The sequence below is a fragment of the Mustela lutreola genome, chromosome 1 (genome assembly GCF_030435805.1).
Source record: "Mustela lutreola isolate mMusLut2 chromosome 1, mMusLut2.pri, whole genome shotgun sequence".
Taxonomy (NCBI): Eukaryota; Metazoa; Chordata; class Mammalia; order Carnivora; family Mustelidae; genus Mustela; species Mustela lutreola.
This window is the reverse complement of record NC_081290.1, coordinates 142,628,017-142,647,390: the sequence shown is the minus strand read 5'-3', so window position 1 is coordinate 142,647,390 and position 19,374 is coordinate 142,628,017. Positions and strand designations below refer to the sequence as shown.

The window sequence follows — 19,374 nt, the reverse complement described above, 5'->3', positions numbered from 1 at the left end:
CTTATTTAGGCCACTATTGTGTTCAATATTTACTTATTACCAATGAAATTTATAGTGTAAGCCGGATCGCTGTTCAATAAGAAATATCCGATAGATCTATATGTTTAAGTCCTAAATCCAAAAACAAATTTGTTTTCAATTGTAGCTGCTACTTACTGAATACTTACAAGGGATCAGGCACTATACTATACTTTAAACATATTCATTAGCCCCTTTGAACAAGATGAGGCCTAGAGAAATAATTTACCTAAAGAAATAAAGTAAGTGAAAAAGCAAACATGAAATCAGATTAGAGTGATTAAAAAATTTAGCATTTAACCTCGGGGTAATAACTTCTTTATATTGCTGATCTAAGGTCATTTCCTTTTTCATCAAAGTTTGCTTATGTTAAAAGAGCCTCTGGGACATAGGCTGGAAAAAAAGTCTTTTCTCTTTTCTAAAACTCCTACAAGGTGATTATAGAACTTTTTTAATTACAAAAAAATTTTAAATTATTTATTATTTTCAGAAATTACATGTTAAACCTAGGAGATACCTAATTCTCTACCCAAACAGCACGATATAAAAACTTGTTAGGAAGTTCCAAAGAGCCAAATCAAACTGCCAGGATGAGGAGTTTTATTTCATTTTACTTCATGCTATAGGAAGCCATTAGAGAACATTAAAAGCGAAAGAGTTGTACTACCTATTATAGATTTTTAAAGATCACTCAAAGAAAAACAAAGCTATGGGGCAATAGACTCAAAGAAAAAAAGGGGAGAGAAAGTAGCAGCAGTATTCGCTCCCAAAATGAGAAAGTCAATGGACTCTGAGGAAAAAAAAAAAAGTTGGAGACCTAGGGAGGCAGTATACCTAATGATTAGGATGAAAATTTCAAGAACTATATTCCCTAGATCCTTAACTCATTTCACCTCTTACTACTTCTGTGATCTTAAACAGATTTAACCTAATATTTCTATCTTTCCCATAGGATTATTATGAATTATGATTATGAATTATTATTATGAACTAAATGAAACAGAGTATTCAGTTGTATCCTTAAAATGCAATAAATATTCAATAACTAGTAACTATAGCTAATAACTATTAACTCAAGTACTATTAACAAATTGTGTATGTGTATAAAACTTAATCAAGAACTCAAGACAGGGGGCGTGCCCAGGTGGCTCAGTAGGTTAAGTGTCTGCCTTTCGTTCAAGTCATGATCTCAGGGTCCTGGGATGGAGCTCCACACTGGGCTCCCGGCTCAGTGGGGAGCCTGCTTCTCCCTCTCCTGCCTGCCACTTTGCCTGGTTGTGTGCTCTCTGTCAAATAAATAGAATCTAAAAAAAAAAAAAAAAAAAAATGAGAGAACTCAAGAGCGGACTAAAACCCTCCAAAAGAAGAGGAAAAATTAAAAATTGAAGTTATAAAGTTTTATTTAAAAAACTTGCAGAACATTAAGTACTTAAGAGGCAGTAAGTATTTAATACATATTAACTAATGATGATATTACAAATGCTGATGAGTAGGATTATAAATAATTTGTATTTTCATTTTTAGACTTTCTTATACAATTCTATAATTTGTACATAAAACTATGCTATTATATCAAAATCAATCAAAACAAACATTTTTTTTTATTTAAAACCACACACACACCATTTCAACATGTACCTCTGTATCATAATTCTGTTGCTTTGAGAGAAAAATATCCAGTATTCAGTAAAAATAATATGTCATTCAGAATTTGAACATTTCATTACTTTCAAAGTACAGATTCTGGAGTTTAAGATGCTGGGTTGGAAATTTATTAGCTCTACTAGCTTTAACAAATTATTCAAGCTCTCTGTGCCTCAGATTCCTCATTTATAAAATGGGAATTACAAACGTATACAACTCAAGAAGTCGTTGCACTTAGGACATGTGAAGCACTTCAAATGCTTAATATGTAATAATATATTATTTTTAGTATTATTACTCTGATATATTAACTCCATTTACACAAATAATACTTTTCAATATTCTAAGATTCTAAAATCACTGTCAACAGAATTGGTTTCTAGTCCTTCTTGTATCAACTCAACTATTTTATATCACAGAGAGTTTTCACTCTCAGTATTTTGACCTTGGAGGAAAGATGTATCAGCTAAGAGTATGTGAAAAAAATACTATAACTTACTATGTCTCTGAAGACAACTGCCCTAAGCCGATTAATATCCATGTCTTGTAGGAGCTTGTCAAAATCTCTTACTGGAGATATACCACCAGTTACAATATCCACAGGACTCTATTTAAGACAAAAAAATATACATATATATTATGTAGGTATTTTTTTTTTTAATTAGCACAGTATTCCAAATACCAGGGAAAAAAAGGTATAACATTGTTTTTCCCAGTTTATTTTTCCTACTTCCTTCTCTCTTCTTATTTTGGGTACTGGAATAGTGGTGAGGGTTACAGAAGGGAGACATAAAGGAAAAAACAAACTGCATGCTAACTTACCAAGTACATGAAATACAAGTTGACATATTCAAAGGAAAACGTATCAAAAACACAAGAAAAGTAAACATTTGGAAAAGCAGACAAGATTAAGTATAAGCAAATCTTTACTGTATAGTTAAACACAAATATTTAAATGTTATGTCCACAGACTAAAGTAACTATTTTAGAACCTCTGTCAGATTTATTTAACTCTGTGTTGAAATGAACAAATAAATTTAAGATCTTAATCATAAAGTAAGAGGCACTTTATTTAATTAATTATTCTGTATGCTTACCTTTGCTGCAGATTTCCCCATGGGAATCAGGCTGTGAATTGTTTTCTGGCCTTTGGCTGTATCTCCTCTAGATTTCAGTTGTGAATGCTGTTGACACTCTAAACAATTCCTTACTGCCACTGCACACACTGTAATTTATTTTAAGGAGAAGATTGGGCAAGAAAAGAAAATTTTATTTAAGATTTTGGAACTTATAAAAATCACCTACATAGCTATTATTTGAAACAGATTATCTTCAGCAAATTTCTAAACCATCCCTGGACTTTATCACCTAGTGTTTGTTTTCTAACTTTGTTAGCTACTCTGTCAGAGCCCAGTACAAAGAGAGAATCATTTCAGAAATCAACAGGCCAGTGTTTCTTAGATCTCACCTAAGCTACACTAGGATGATCTTTTATTAAGGGAAAAGATAGGGAAGAAAATAACTGAAAGAAAGATAGAAAAGAGAAAGCAAATCACATTGCCATGAACTGGTCTAGGATAAGAACTTTTCATCATCTTCATCAAAATAAAATAGTTAAACTTACAACTCGCATGGTTTTCTTATTATGTATCATTATAGCATGATATTAATAGAGACTAATAGAGGGTATAGCAATACAGAAAATATTTATAGTGTCTACATTTAACTGGCTTTCATTAAAACCATTTAAAAGGCAGGGGACAGAAAAGAAGCTGTGATTAATATACAGCCCCAAATACCGCCTCTAGTATTATGCTAAATGAAATAAGTCAGACTGAGAAAGATAAATACCATATAGTTCCACTCATAAGTGGAATCTAGAAAAAAGAATAAACAACAAGTATAATCAGACCTATAAATGCAGGAAACAAACTTATGGTACCAGACGGGAGGGTGGTAGGAGGTAGGCAAAACAGGTGAAAGAAGAGAGAGATAGAGGCCTCCAGTTATGGCATGAGTAAGTCAAAGGAATAAAAAGCAGAATATAAGGAATACAGTCAAAACTGTGAAAGAAATATAAATAAACACAGCCCAATGTACAAACCTCTCAATTCACTAAGTTGTATACCTGAAATTAACCTAACACTGTGTATCAACCACACTCAAAATAATAATTTTATCCCATAGAAACCAATATATTTGTAAGCCAAAGAATTCCTAAATCTTTGTTTAAGATTTGATGTTTCAGGATATAATTACCAGATATTAAACTTTTTTGTTGTTTTTGGCAGACTGAACATTTTCACAAATACTGTACTCTTAAAATGGTGATCTTTTCTGAGCATAAATCTTACAGTACTCATGTTATTTATAATTATGAACTATTACAGTCTGTAATAGCAATGTTTGCCAATCACTGAATGAGTTATATAAATTCCAGAATTTGGTTGTAACATTCACAACAGCTTAAAATAAAATGAATCACCTGTTCTAAAGAACAATTACCTCTCTGTATGTCTCACCAATCAGGCGATTACTCAGGTTATTTAGAAATTGATTTTGAGGCTTAAATGATGATGGTGATTATGAATTGCCTGATATCATGTAAATCATCTTAATTCCCAATCAAATCAGTAGCACTAGGTATGTGAACTGAATAAGAGTAGGAGAGCAAATTAGGGGCCAAACAGCAAACTTCTATGTGAACTCTAAGTACCACCAGACTGCCATACGGCTAGCAGACATAGAACTGAGACAGAAAAGTATCCAGAAAGTTGCAAGAGAACAACAAAAGTTAAGGAAAAAGAAGTATAGTGAGGGAAGGATGAAGAGAGAATATGGAATACAAGCCTGTCAGATTTAAAATCAGGCCCAGAAAAATAACTTCTGTACTACTTTTATCCCAGGTTAAATAAAATCAAGTTTGGTATCACAAAATGAAAAACTATGCCATATTCATTAGTCTCAGTAGTACAAGTTACTCTTATTGTTGCCTCCTGCCTTCTTACCTCCAACCTCAAAAAAGAACAAGAGGATACCAGGGATCTAATACTAGGATGCCTCACCAAGCTTACCATACTCTATTAAAGAGATCTTGAGCAAGTCATTTTCTGAATATCACTTGCATATATAAGAAGTCACGGTGCTGGGGTAGATTAAATTATGAATATGAGGGAGATCGAACATTTCCCTAATTTCTGAACTTAATGTTTCTGTAAAACACTAACAGTGTGGCCTTGTACTTTTAACTCCAGAAATAAAACTCTATATAGAAAAGTGACAGTTTAAAAAATGGCACATATAAAATTAAAGGAGTCAAGATACTTAAATTATATTACTAACAGAAAATTTAAGGAAGCATAACAGAAAGGAGAGGAACACAAGTTAAACTATATTCAAATTCCAACTTCCCCAATTACAGCTTCTGGGTTTTGAATAAGTTTTTTAACTTTTCTGATCCCAAATATCCTCATGAGTAAAAGAAAATAATTGCTGACTCACTGAAAATCTGCAATAACTAATGGCAGTAGTCAATAAATAATAGTTTTTGGTTTTTTATACTATTTGAATCTCCTAATTAAAATTTTAAAACAAACTTCTAAAAAGTGTTACATCCAGTTCTTTAGAGCATCCTAAGTTTAAAGGTACTCTGAATAGCATTTTGAGTAAAAATAATCACTGCACCAAAAAAAGTCTAAGTATATGTGTTCATGTAACAGATATTTCTGCTAAAAATGGGAAAATCTTTCATTAACTAGATTTTCCACTTTTAATGTTATGTTTCCATAGATGCCTTATTTCTGATGTATCTTCAGGTGGCCATGGTTCCTATTGGTTTTGCTTGCATTTCTTCATCCTCCTCTCCCTAGTTGCTTTGCTCCATTTAACAAGCAAATCCTTAACCAAGTCTCAGTTGTTACAACTGGATACAAGAAATCCTTTGCATAGAGGAAAATTCTTCTGCTTCACCTAAAGGAAGCATGGATAACACTAAAAATTTTAACTTTTACCTAAGCAAGAATTGCCTCAAGGAGTAGAACTGAGATTTAACAATGTCAGGAACTGTTTCAACAAATTACCACAGTTTATTTTAATAAAGGCTGTACTGGGATGATGCTAGTTTAGAACCTTGTTACTCAAGTGCATTCGTAAGAGAGCAATTTCAACATCATCTGAGATTTGTTAGACAATTACAGACCTCACCTCAGACCTATATAATCTAACTGCATTTTAACAAGATCCTCTGGATATATTCTTATGTATGAATCATCTTAAAATTTGAGAAGCACTATTCTTTATTTTTTTTTTAAGATTTATTATTTATTTGACAGATCACAAGTAGGCAGAGAGGCAGGCAGAGAGAGAGGAGGAAGCAGGCTCCCTGCTGAGCAGAGAGCCCAATGTGGGGCTCGATCCCAGGACCCTGGGATCACGACCTGAGCTGAAGGCAGAGGCTTTAACCCACTGAGCCACCCAGGCGCCCCAAGAAGCACTATTCTTGAGCAAAAAAAGATGAGAGGAGAATGGTAATGGTGACCACAACCAACTTGTATTTTTCAAAACGTGTCCTTCTTCTAATCAACCTTGTAACTACTACTACAGCATAGTACATATATAATCTTCACTCTTGGAGGTTAAAAAAATATATATATGACAAATTGCCTAACATGTTCCACTAACAGGTGAAAGATAATTTTCAATCTAAATATGTAAATATTACTGAAAGCTGCTCAAGTAAATTCCTAACTAATGGGTTTTAACAACTCACCTAGTCGGAGACACTGTCGCAAAATTCCACCCGAAGACATACTTTTTTCAGCTTCAATTTCAGTAAAGCCAAGAGAACTTGCAAATATAAGCACATCCACAAGGCTGATTAGCCTCTGCAAAAATGTCACAGAGGCTTCTATTGAAAGGCCCTGAGTAGGTTCAATATTCTCCAGCTCATGCTGTAGGGAACAAAATTTGACATTTATATCTATATTCTAATCAACATCTAGTTTTCCTAGATACATTTCCCAAATTTCTAAGTTTTATAAAAAGCCAGGCTTTTTATCTAGTTCAACAGAATGATTTCCTTTTTCACCTAAAAAGGCAGAAATAGGGGTGCCTGCGTCACTCAGTCATTAAACATCTGCCTTAGGCTCAGGTCATGATCCCAGGGTCCCAGGACCGAGCTATACACTGTGCTCCTGCTCCATAGGAAGCCTGCTTCTCCCACTTCCCCTGCTTGTGTTCCCTCTCTGTTTCTCTCTTTCTTTGTGTCAAATAAATAAATAAAACCATTTAAAAAATAAAATAAAAATAAAAAATAGAAAGGGGCAATGGAAATGTACAAGTGAACCACCATCAACCATACTCACTAGCTGACTCATCCTTAAGAAATCAACAGTTTTTAGTCCTTTCACCCCCAGAACAGATCCTAAGATCCTTTCAGGTAACTGTAAAAGATCCAGTTGCTTATGGCCCATAACACCTATGATACCTAGTAACCACCATTCAAGTTTTAATCAACAAAGATTCATAGCAATCATGTTTTCACACCAATTTATATAGTAGTTAAGTCCTTACTGTAGCCGATGTAGCTGCTGAAAGCAATGGCAGTATACCCCCACAAGCCATGACCATATTGTCCATCACTTGAGAGATGAGATGAATTGTGTTGTGTACAAAGATGACATTATCACTGCTATTCACGAAGTCCATAACTGTCTTTGTCGAATGGCTGTCCAGAGATAAATGATGTTTACTGATAAAGCTAAAGAAAAGAAATCAGTTTGCCTACTTCAGGGAAGGGAGGATAAGAAGGTGCTTTCACTTCATCCTGAAAGCTAAAGTAATGATAATGATACAGGAGGCATGTTGAGGATGTACTTCCTCAGAAGACGGAGACCATTCCATATCAGGAGATACTATACATGCCCCCTTTCAGTGTTAAAACATATAATACTATTCATCTTGTATATAAGAAGTTGAATTACTCTTAACTGGGAACAAAACTGAGAAGTCATGTAGCAAAAATTAAGAGGTAAATACCAATAAATATGCTATTAAGAATGAATTTCTACCAACATTTTCTTAGATAATCCCATAAAATGTTTTCAAACAGTGTAAATGTACTATACAAATAGCAATAAACCAATCAGGTGTTTTAAATCATAAATCATACAACAGATAATCTGAAATATTCAGAGGTTTTATACCAAAACTACACTGGAGAATTGGATGTTATATTTAAAGTCCAATTTTTTTTTTTTTAGTAATCATAGTAATAAACCACTTTAAGATCTACCTTCAGGTGAATTATATGCCATAAAATATGCTACAGGAAATCTGCAGCAAAAATTTTAAAAGGAAAATCTGATTTTTAAGTTCTGGTATTTCAGATTCTGGTATTTCAGGTAGGGCAGCCAATTTAATAATGGAGAAGAAAAGTAAATTCAATAACTATACCAAAGAAATCATTTATATTCTACTTTTTAACCAAATGTCTGAAATTAGTTGCAAAATGTTAACTACATAAACTTCTCTGAAACAAAGACCAGGGATGCCTGGATGGCTTAGTCAGTTTGGCATCTGACTCTTGATTTTGGCTCAGGACATGATCTCAGGTCTATGAGGTCAAGCCTTGCGTTAGAGATTCTCTCTCTCCCTATCTAAAAAACAAACAAACAAAAAACAAAAACAAACAAAAAAAAAACCAAAGACTAAACTTCATACACATCTTCTATAACAAACACATGGACAAACCTTCTCCACATCTGTATATCTGTTTCTATTGAAAATAATAGATCAGTGAGCAAACGCTGATGCATTTGAGACCATCTGAATTCAGGAATACGAAACATAGCAGATCTGGAATCCCTCCTTTGTCCATTAACTCCAACTGGTGCAACTCCTTGACTTGGTTCCTCCTGCCGTCTGGACATCTAATACAGAAAATTTAAAAGAGTAGTAAAATAAATTCAACTTCAAAGAAGCCATTAATAATATAATAGCTTCAATGCAATTCATCTAACAAATAATCATATATTAAGATACTAAAAAACCAAATTAGGTAAAAATTATCAATGATTAATAACACTAAAACTTTAACACATTTAAAGCAAAGTTATCAAAAATGTTAAACTACCATAATTCAACAGTAATTAGCTTGCAATCATGTTAGTATTACCACCAGCAAATGTAGCATTTTTCAAAAGAATCAAGATTCTTAAATTTGAATATTAGCATGAAAGAAGGTAGTGTCTAGATTATAAGTTGGTTAGAATTAAAAACAAACATAAAGATAACGGAATTAAGAGCCAATAAATGGTTGGTTGAACAGAGTGGGAAATGACAACATGCAGTCAACCACTGTCCCCTGAATCACTCTGACATACCAGTAAAGGAGAAAGAAGTACCTTTAGATTTCTGAAAGGCTCCTCCCCTCTTTCAAAGCAAACAAACCCCATGGTCTGTTTCCTCATGGAAGAAATTTTAAACTACATACTTAATATATAAAATTATACACTGGCAGGTGGTTCTGCAGGAAGATAGCCCTAGATTTTGTCAGAGAATTACCGTACCAACTATGACTGGATTATCAAATAAAGGATAAAGGCAAGTATTTCCATTATTTGCTTTTTAAACCAGAATTACTACAATCTTAAAACTTGCTGTGGTGAAAATAATAATAAAAGCTGCCATTCAATGAACTCTCACTAAAATCTTATGCTAAAGATAACAAATGTAATCTTTGCATTCATTGTATTTATATAATTGCAAATAGGGTATGAACCAACTCCAAGATAAAAGTATATACCCTTGCACTATTTTAATTCAATGCAAATACACTTCAAGAAGACAATAAATATAATCACCTCAGGTATAGATTGATGAGGTTGAGATGCTTCCATATTTGTATTGGCCTTCAATTCCAATCTTTCAGTATCTGTAGCAACACTGGAAACATCCAATTTAGCAATCCTCTGCTCAGAAGTAGTAGGAGACTCAAAGACAGGAGAACCACCAATTAATTTGGTTTCTCTCACAAAATTAGTTGTTTTTTTCCCTTCCTCTAGCATCTCACCAATATCTGATTGTACAGGTGTCTGGGAAACAGTAGTATCTGGTGAGGTAGCTGAAGACCCTGATGCTGTCATCGTCAAGATTCCAGAATCTTTGGAATCTTGAGTTTCACTGTCAATTTGCTTCTTATTTACAGATTCTTGTTCTTGAAATATTAATTTGTTGTCATTACTAAGCATGTCCAGTCTTTCACTGGCTTCAGATGCAGCTGGAGACAAACTATCTTCTTGGAGCTCTGTGGGCAGACTGGCTTCCTCAGTAGGACTATTTTCTACCTTCAATTCTACATAATCATCATCATCTTCCTCTCCTATAGACTTATCCAATAATTCTGGCACCTCTGAGGCATCCTCTTCTGAAGGAGAACTTATAGAAGCAGTTACTTCACTAACAGTCATTATACCTTTGCCATTCATTTTAAAAGAGTTAGAGGAAACAGTCTCGGCTTCAGCTTCTATCATATCAGAGGATACTTCTAAATCACCTGTATTAATTGTTTCATTTATCAATGTTTCCTCTGAAGGGACTTCATCTAGTAACTCCTGACTTTCTTGGCCAGTTTTCCTTTCTTCATTAGATGTATTAGGAGTTTGCAGTTCAGCATTGGAAGCACAGTCTACTGAAATTGTCTGCTCAACAGGTGACTTTTCATCACTATTTCTGGTGATACGAGGAGACACAGGACAAGCCTTCATAATTGATTGCTGGGATGCTATTGAAACATTAACATCCCTGCTAATGGCAGAGACTGCTTCAACTGGACTTGAACATTGCCCTATTTCTTCATCAACTTTTCCCTGGTGTTCCCTGAACATACTGGCAAGATTTTCTTTGTGTATTTCAAAAGTGACCTGGATGAAAAACATAAAATCAATCAAAATATGCAAAAAAAAAAAAAAAAAAAAAAAGAGCATACATAACATAAAATAAAAATATTTAACAATTTTTAAAATAAATGTTTCATATAATGCAATAAAGTAATTTTCCTATGATACCCTTATCTTAAAAATAAAAAATAAATCAATCACAAAAAAACAATAAAAATGATACCTAGACTTAATGCTGACAGGTAGCAGAGCATTCGACCACAATAAGAACATCCTTAGTCTATTCTATTTCATACATATGTATGAAACGAATACACTACTCTACTGACCTCTATAACTTGTATCAGGATCTAAATATATACATATCATTGTGAAGGGCTTTGTGCACTAAATAATACATTGTTTCAATTGCAATGAAAACCCATTTCCCCATGATTTATCCTCAACAGAGCAAAAAAAAGAAAAAAAATCAGTTAATTATGCCCACTATAACAGCAGCTCCCCATATATTTATTAAGTTAGTAAAACATGTTCTTACTAAACTAATATAAATTCTTTTAGCAATGAAAAGGAATCCAACCCTTCCCCAAAGGTCAACCACAATTTTCAAAGTCTAAATTGGTCAAAATAACCTGAAAGTTCCAGGTCATCCAACCATACATCCATCCTTTCCACTTGCATGTGAGTGACTACTATGTAACTGGTCCTGTGAACATCCCCATATCATGGTTAGCTTTAGACCCATTTACTTTGACAGTTTTCTTATCGAAGATTATTATAGCCACTATTATGTGATTGCCACTGGTATTATAATAGGAAACACCCCTCAAAAAGAAGTGTAATACATGCAGAAAGTATAGGCATAATTACATTTACCAATGCTAGAACTGTCTGTTCCTGTAATCTACACTATTACAATATATACAGTAAAATGAACCATTAGTCAACAAACCTTTATTGAGCCCTAGTATGAAAGGATGATAGTAAATGACAACAAAAGATGATTTTTTTGCACAAATACCCATAGGCCTTTTTGAATCATAGGCATGTATACCCATGGGTAAAAGGTAAACAAATGTATAAATAATGCATTATGCACACCTTTTTTATAGCAATTTAATAGCTTTATTTGAGATACATTATACTCATGCCATAACGGGATACAGCTCAAAATAGAAATGTTAAGGAAATAAACATTTTCCTAATTGTAAGTATTTGGGAAATTTTTTGAATATTTCAAATGAAATGCATATATTCCACACTAAAGAGTAAAATAGCACAGTAAACATTAACAAAATATCAATTTCTTTTATAACCAGAAAGCAACCATTTTCTTGAACTAAGTTGTGGGGGTTTTGTTGGTGGTGGTGGTGGTAGTGGTGGTGGTGTTTTTAAGTAGGCTCTACACCCAACATGGGGCTTGAACTCACAACCCTGAGACTAAGAGTCTCATGCTCTACCAATTGAGTAAGTCAGGTTCCCTGAACTAAGTTATTTTAATTGACCAATCCCTCTTTATTTAATCAGCAAAATTTATTGAACATCCAAAGCATTCCAGACACTGTGTGATAAACAACACAATGTCCCTGCCTTCATGGACCTTACACTCTAAAGAAAGAAACTGACAACATAAGCAATATATGATAATGTCAAGTAATAGTAAGAGCTTTGAAGGGGAAAAAAGAGAATAATTGAAGATGACATGCTAGGTGGGAGGGTGTGTTTAACTAGTGTAATTAGGGAAGGTCTCTACGGATATTATATTGAACAGAGATAAAAATAAAGTTAGAGAACAAATTATATGAATATCAAAAGGAAAAGAGTTTCAGGCAGGAGGAAAAACAAATGCAAAGTCTCTGGTCACCAAAACGAGCTTGGTATGTTTGAGGAACAATAAACCAGCTGAAAGAACTGTAGATGATAAGGTCACGCGGGAAGCATTGGCTAGAACATGGTTAAAGAGAATTACAGATTGTATTAAAAACTTCTAATTTTATTCTTAGTGTGAGAGAGCCATCAGGAAATTCTGAGTAAGAGGAAGACATCTGAGGCACCTGGGTGGCTCAGTGGGTTAAAGCCTCTGCCTTTGGCTCAGGTCATGATCCCAGGGTCCTAAGATGGAGCCCCGCATCAGGCTCTCTGCTCAGCGTGGAGCCTGCTTCCCTTCCTCTCTCTCTGCCTGCCTCTCTGCCTACTTGTGATCTCTGTCAAATAAATAAATAAAATATTAAGAAAAAAAAAAAGGAGGAAGACATCTGATACCTTTTTTTCTTTCTTTTTTTTTTTTTTTAAAGAATTTATTTATTTATTTATTTATTTGACACAAAGAGAGATCACAAGCAAGCAGAGCAGCAGGCAGAGGGGTCAGGGGGAAGCAGGCTTGCTGCTGAGCAGAAAGCCCGATGCGGGGCTTGCCCCCAGGATGCTGGGTCATGACCTGAGCTGAAGGCAGAGGCTTTAACCCACTGAGCTACCCAGGCGCCCCGACATCTGATTTCTTAAAGTATCATTTGGTCTATTTGGAAAACTGACTTTAGGAAGGTCTTTTCTCCACTGATATGACAATTACTATTGTCTAAGGAAGGCAAGTTTAATACTACCAACCTCACAGCGATTTTGAAAATAGATCCTTTATTTCAGAAATAGTCAGTGTGTAAGATTAGTTTTCAATAATCATTTTCTTTTATTGTATTCAAATTAGGAATTTTTAAAATCTCATTATAAAATATATCAATAAACATGAAAATATATAATTTATACCTACAGATTAAAGAATAATCTTTTTAAATCCCATATACTTACTATCTACATCAAGAAATGGAACACTACTACCACACAATTCCTCTATGTGCCCATCCTCAACCCCTCCATCCCTATCAAGAGGAAATCACTATCCTGACATTTCCATTGTTTCCTACCTGTTCTTTAACAGTTCTACTACCTATATAGTAAGCATACTTATCATGTTCCCTTTGAAAACCTAAGTACAGCACAAACCTAGCCAGCTTTGTGAGGAAAGGGCAGTATTATCATAATTAACTAAAGGCTACCAGAGGACAAGCTACAGAAAATCTACAGATTGGAACAGGGCTTCAGTTTCTCTAAGAGGATACATAAGGCTATTCCTGGGAAATCTGTTGGCAAGGCCATTAGGAAATACTGGGAAATACATAGGTCAGGAGAATCAAAGCATCTATAAGTGTTGGTCAGATAACAGATACCTGGCATGAATAAGGTATAGGAAGTAAACTATATTTTCCAATTCTCACCATGGTCTACCTCTATTCTCAGAAGTAAATCAAAGCAGATCACTTTTTCAAGGAGAGAATTGAGAATGTTCAAGTGATCCAGGCAGGAGGACTAGAAGAGAGAGCATGAACTGAAATCAGTACATGGTCAAGATAAGCCAAGTAATGCTAAGAATATGGGCCCATCATATGTTAGTAATTTGTTCTCAGGTTTTAAAAAAAAAAAAAACCTGTTACAAAGGCAACTGGCATTTCACTGACGATAGCTTCCCCCTGTATATGTCTGTTAAGTAAAACTGTTCCAATTTAGAAGGACTGTCATATGTCTACTTCACAGTTGCCATCATGGGACCTTCCCTTCGTCACTGTCCTGGAGATCCCTTCTTATCTCTCTTCTCTGTTACCTCTCCTGTTTCCTATGTCCCATACCTTCCTCTTATTTCATTCTCTCCTTTTGGTGCTGTAAATCCTCTAGTACCTTCTTGAGGGTATATATAGGGTATATATAAAGGGTATACATAAACTCTGCTGCTTGTATTTTTCCTCTCTAAAATGAGTAATGTAAGGGTACCAAAATCCCAGACTTCAAGTTATATTACAAAACTGTAGTGATCAAAATAGTATGATCCTGGCATAAAAACAGACTCAGAGATCAATGGTACAGAACAGAAAACCAAGAGAGGAACCCACAACTGTATGGTCAATTAATCTTTGAGAAAGCAGGAAGGAATATCCAATGGGAAAAAGAATGTCTCTTCAACAAATGGTATTAGGGAAACTGGACAGCAATAAGCAAAAGAATGAAACTGGACCACTTTCTTCTACCAAACACAAAAATAAATTCAAAATGGATTAAAGACCTTAATGCAAAACCTAAAACCATAAAAATCCTAGAGGAGAACACGGGCAGTAAGTTCTTTCACACTGACTGTAGCAACTTCTTTCACACTGACTGTAGCAACTTCTTTCACACTGACTGTAGCAACTTCTTTCACACTGACTGTAGCAACTTCTTTCTAGATGTCTCACAAGACCAGGGAAATAAAAGCAAAAATAAACTATTGCAACACAGCAAAGGAAACAATCAACAGAACTAAAAGTTAACCTTAAGAATAGGAGATGTTGGGCGCCTGGGTGGCTCAGTGGGTTAAGCTGCTGCCTTCGGCTCAGGTCATGATCCCAGGGACCTGGGATCGAGTCCCGCATCGGGCTCTCTGCTCAGCAGGGAGCCTGCTTCCTCCTCTCTCTCTGCCTGCCTCTCTGCCTACTTGTGATCTCTGTCTGTTAAATAAATAAATAAAATCTTTAAAAAAAAAAAAAAAAAAAAAAAAAAAGAATAGGAGATGTTTACAAATGACATATCTGATAAAGGCTTAGTATCAAAATATATAAAGAACTTATAAACTCAACACCCCCAAAAACAAATAACCCAATTAAAAAGCAGGCAGAAGAAATGAATAGACATTTCTTCAAAGAAGATGTACAAATGGCTAACAGACACATGAAAAGATGCAACATTTCATCATCAGGAAAATACATATCAAAACTACAATGAGGTATCACCTCACACCTGTCAGAATAGCTAACTTAACAACACAAGAAACAACATGTATTGGAAAGAATGCGAACAAGGGGGAACCCTCCTGCACTGTTCATGGCAATGCAAACCAGTACAGCCACTCTGGAAAACAATATGTAGGTTCCTCAAATATTAAAAATAGAACTACCCTATGATCCAGCAATTGCATTACTAGGTATTTACCTAAAGAATACAAAAATACAAATTCAAGGGATACATGCACCCTGATGTTTATAGCAACATTATCTAGAATAGTTAAACTATGGAAAGAGCCCAAATGTCCATCAACTGATGAGTGGATAAAGAAGATGTGGTATATATTACATTGGTATATTACTCTGCCATAAAAAAGATAAAATCTTGCCAATTAAATCAACGTGGATGGAGTTAATGCTAAGAAAAATAACTCAGAGAAAGACAAATACCATATGATTTCAGACATACGTGGAATTTAAGGGGGGAAAATGAGCGTAGAGAAAAAAGAGAGGTAAACCAAGAAACAGACTCTTAACTACAGAGAAACTGATGGTTAGCAGAGGGGAAGTGAGTGGAGAAATGGGTTAAACAGGTGATGGGGATTAAGGAGTGCACTTGTGATGAGCACTGGATGAAGTCTGGAAGTGGTGAATCACTATATTAAACGCCTGAAACTAATATTGCACTATATATTAACTAACTAGAATTTAAATAAAAAATTTAAAAAACAACAAATGGAGGCTTAAAAATAAGCACAGACTTAAAAATAAATTAAGATCTCTAGCTCCCAAATAAGAGATATTAAGGGCAAAAGATGAATAAAAATAAATTCAAAATATAGAATTTTATATATACAAAATGCAAAAGAAGTTTTTAATGTAAGCATAAACTTCATAGAAAATAAAAGGGTTTTATCCTGGGAAGAAAGGCAGTATACAAGCACGAACCAGCAAAGATAAATGGATAGTAACAAGCTGGGAAATTTTCTAAAGCCCATTCTCAGGCTAAGAAGCTGGAAATGACAAAGTTTTTGGCAGTGTATTTGGAAACAGACCCAAAGGCTGGTCTCACTACACTCAAACAGCAGGCTTAAATGTTCACTGGTATACTATTCTAAATGTATACTATTTCCCCTGTATTTCTGGTCACCAAGGCATAAAAAGATCTACCAGCAATCATGATGCTGAGACAGATGTGCACCTAGCAAATAGCTCTATATTACAAAGTCATGTTCTTTCAGTCAAAAATAGCTCTAACAAAGTCACATTCTTTCAGTCAAAATTTATTACAATATTACACGTTAGTGGCAGTCACAAGATGCACTACCTAAAAACAGAAGAGTTTTCTATTCTCATGAAATATAAATCATAACTCAAGACAAATAAACACCAAAAAAAATTAGTCAGAGTATGTCAAGATGATCGAGACATGTAAGTTTGAGTCAACTGAATATAAAAAACAAAAGAAGACAGGCATTAAGTAAAAATAATCGTAAGCGTTTTACTAGCGTTGAATGTATTATGAGTTAGTATTCCAAAGTACCAAGTTATATAGACTGACAGAACCACTGCAAAAATGGTTTTGGAAAAACATGTAAAAATCAACAAAGGGTTAGGTATCAGAATATAAATAAACAATAAAACTTTTAGTGATTAAAACTAAAAATAAATCCAGTGGCGCCTGGGTGGCTCAGTCAGAAGAGTGTGGAACTCTTGATCTTAGGGTTGTTTGAGCCCCATGTTGGGTACAGAGATTATTTAAATAAACTTTTTTTTTTTTTTGAGATTTTATTTATCTTTGAGAGAGGAAGAGAGACGGAGCACAAACTGGGGGGGAAGGGCAGAAGGAGACGGAGAAGCAGACTCCCTGCCGAGCAGGGAGCCTGACATGGAGCTCGATCCCAGGACCCCAGGATCATGACCCAGGCTGAAGGCAGACACTTAACCAACTGAGCCAGACCGGCACCCCTAAATAAACTTTTTAAAAAAATAAGTATATAAATGATAAGAAGTTTAAAACATGTCATTAAATGTTAAAATTCTAAGAGCAAAAGATGCTTTATATAATACATATCTCAGGGGTACATGGGTGGCTCAGTAAGTTAAGCATTGGATTCTTGATCACAGCTCACAGCTTGATCTCAGGGTCATAAGTACAAGCCCTATGTTGGACTCCACACTGGGTGTGGAGCCTACTTTAGTATTAATAATAATAATAATTCAATTTCAATTCAAAGCAATATACACTTTCATAAAGCACATCTTGAAGCTGCCACAGGGAGTAGCTTTCTTCTTTCTTTTTTCTTTTTTTTTTTTTTAAGATTTATTTATTTATTTATTTGACAGACAGAGGTCACAAGCAGGCAGAGAGAGAGGAGAAAGCAGGCTCCCTGCTGAGCAGAGAGCCCTATGGGGGGCTCGATCCCAGGACCCTGGCATCATGACCTGAGCCGAAGGCAGAGGCTTTAACCCACTGAGCCACCCAGGCGCCCCAGCTTCCTTCTTTCTTTCCAGATTATACAGACTTGCAGTCAAATCTGTTCTAAATAGTGCTTTGTATTTCCTAAGCAAACCAACTTGTTTATTCTTCCTTCTGTAAATTTAAATCCTAGAAATTCTTTCAAAATTCTGAACCTGATTTTGAAATTTCTCTTTAATTTACTTCACTACTCTAAAAGCTAAGTGGCAACTGTGCAATTATCATTGTTGTTATCTTTTTTGATACTGTTTTTCCTAAAGGTATTTGTGACTGATAATTCCTAATTAATTACCAGATACGGTTCTAAATTACCCAGCTAAAAGACTAGTCATTAATCTTCACAATCATTTGATAGCTAATCTATAGCTGTTTGTAATGTTTGGAAATCACTTCTATAAACTACTAGAGTTAAAGATACTCATGAACTAATGATTACATTTATTTTGCCATTACTTTCAGCTTAATTGGTACTCAAATTTACTAATTGGGAGATAAAAGATGAATATAATACATCAAAAGATTAACATCATTCATCCATATATTTAAAAGATTTTAACCTATAAAAATTAAGACTTTTAAATGTTAGGCAAAGTTTAGGAACTGGCCTTCTTTTTCAAGCAAATGCATCTTTTCATGGCATGTTATTTTCCCATGGAAATATCAGCTGAATATGACACACTAACTTCTAATTCTTAGGTGGCCAACATTTCATAGCTGATAAGGTCTCGTTAAAAAGAGTTGAATCGTCCTATATGGAATATCAATCAGCATAGCTCAAAATGATCACTACCACAAAGAGTCTTTTATAGAGGTTCTAACCCCACAACAACAATGGTATAAGGTAACAGATACAATAAAGTCAAGTTATTAATATTTATAAGGTTAAAATATTTACTGATCTATTTTATTGTATAAATGCTTTTATACAAAGCAGTTAAAATATTTACTGATCTATTTTATTGTATAAATGCTTTTATACAAAGCATCTTGGTTACAAATCTGAATATTCTGGTTAAACTTAAGTTCTTAAATGCTACCTTAATACAACATTAACAGAGAAGTATCAAGTATAAGGCCTCGGCTATCTAAAAAAATACTTAAGAAAATTATTTTTTAAAAATGGTTACAAAAAAAGGCTTTTTGTTTTTGTTTTGTTCTGATTTTTTTTAAAGTAAGTTCCACGTCCAGCATGGAGCCCAAGGCAGGGCTTGAATTCATGACCCTAAGATTGAGACCTGAGCTGAAATCAACAGTTGGAAACCCAACTGAATGAGCCACCCAGGCATACCATAAAAAAAAATTTTTAAGTTTCATAACAAAGAGAAACAATCCTGTGAGGAGAACGAATCCTATACATAATATGAAGTATACCTTCACCACACAATAAACTTAAAAGCACTGTCTGAACAGGATAATATATTTTGATAGGGTTCAGAACGGACTACCACAAAATATGGTACATCAGCATATTGAATATTTTAAAATGAAGGAAATTTGAGAAAAGGCAGCTGTAGGAAGAACTATCTGACCTCTC

General features: G+C 34.5%; 1 protein-coding gene across 4 annotated transcripts in view; it reads right to left on the bottom strand.

Annotated features, from left to right (window-relative positions):
- Window positions 1-19,374, bottom strand: part of LRBA (LPS responsive beige-like anchor protein) — a 742,234-nt gene that overhangs the window by 557,781 nt on the left and 165,079 nt on the right. For 2 of the 4 annotated variants that reach the window (XM_059175618.1, XM_059175627.1), the window contains exons 23-28: window positions 9,525-10,583; window positions 8,413-8,591; window positions 7,234-7,420; window positions 6,431-6,611; window positions 2,760-2,887; window positions 2,162-2,269 (exon numbers count right to left, since the gene is read on the bottom strand). In XM_059175618.1, the coding sequence (XP_059031601.1) occupies window positions 2,162-2,269; window positions 2,760-2,887; window positions 6,431-6,611; window positions 7,234-7,420; window positions 8,413-8,591; window positions 9,525-10,583 (1,842 nt within the window). The remainder of the gene's footprint in view (window positions 1-2,161; window positions 2,270-2,759; window positions 2,888-6,430; window positions 6,612-7,233; window positions 7,421-8,412; window positions 8,592-9,524; window positions 10,584-19,374) is intronic. The other 2 variants (XM_059175636.1, XM_059175643.1) reach the window with 1 other exon arrangement.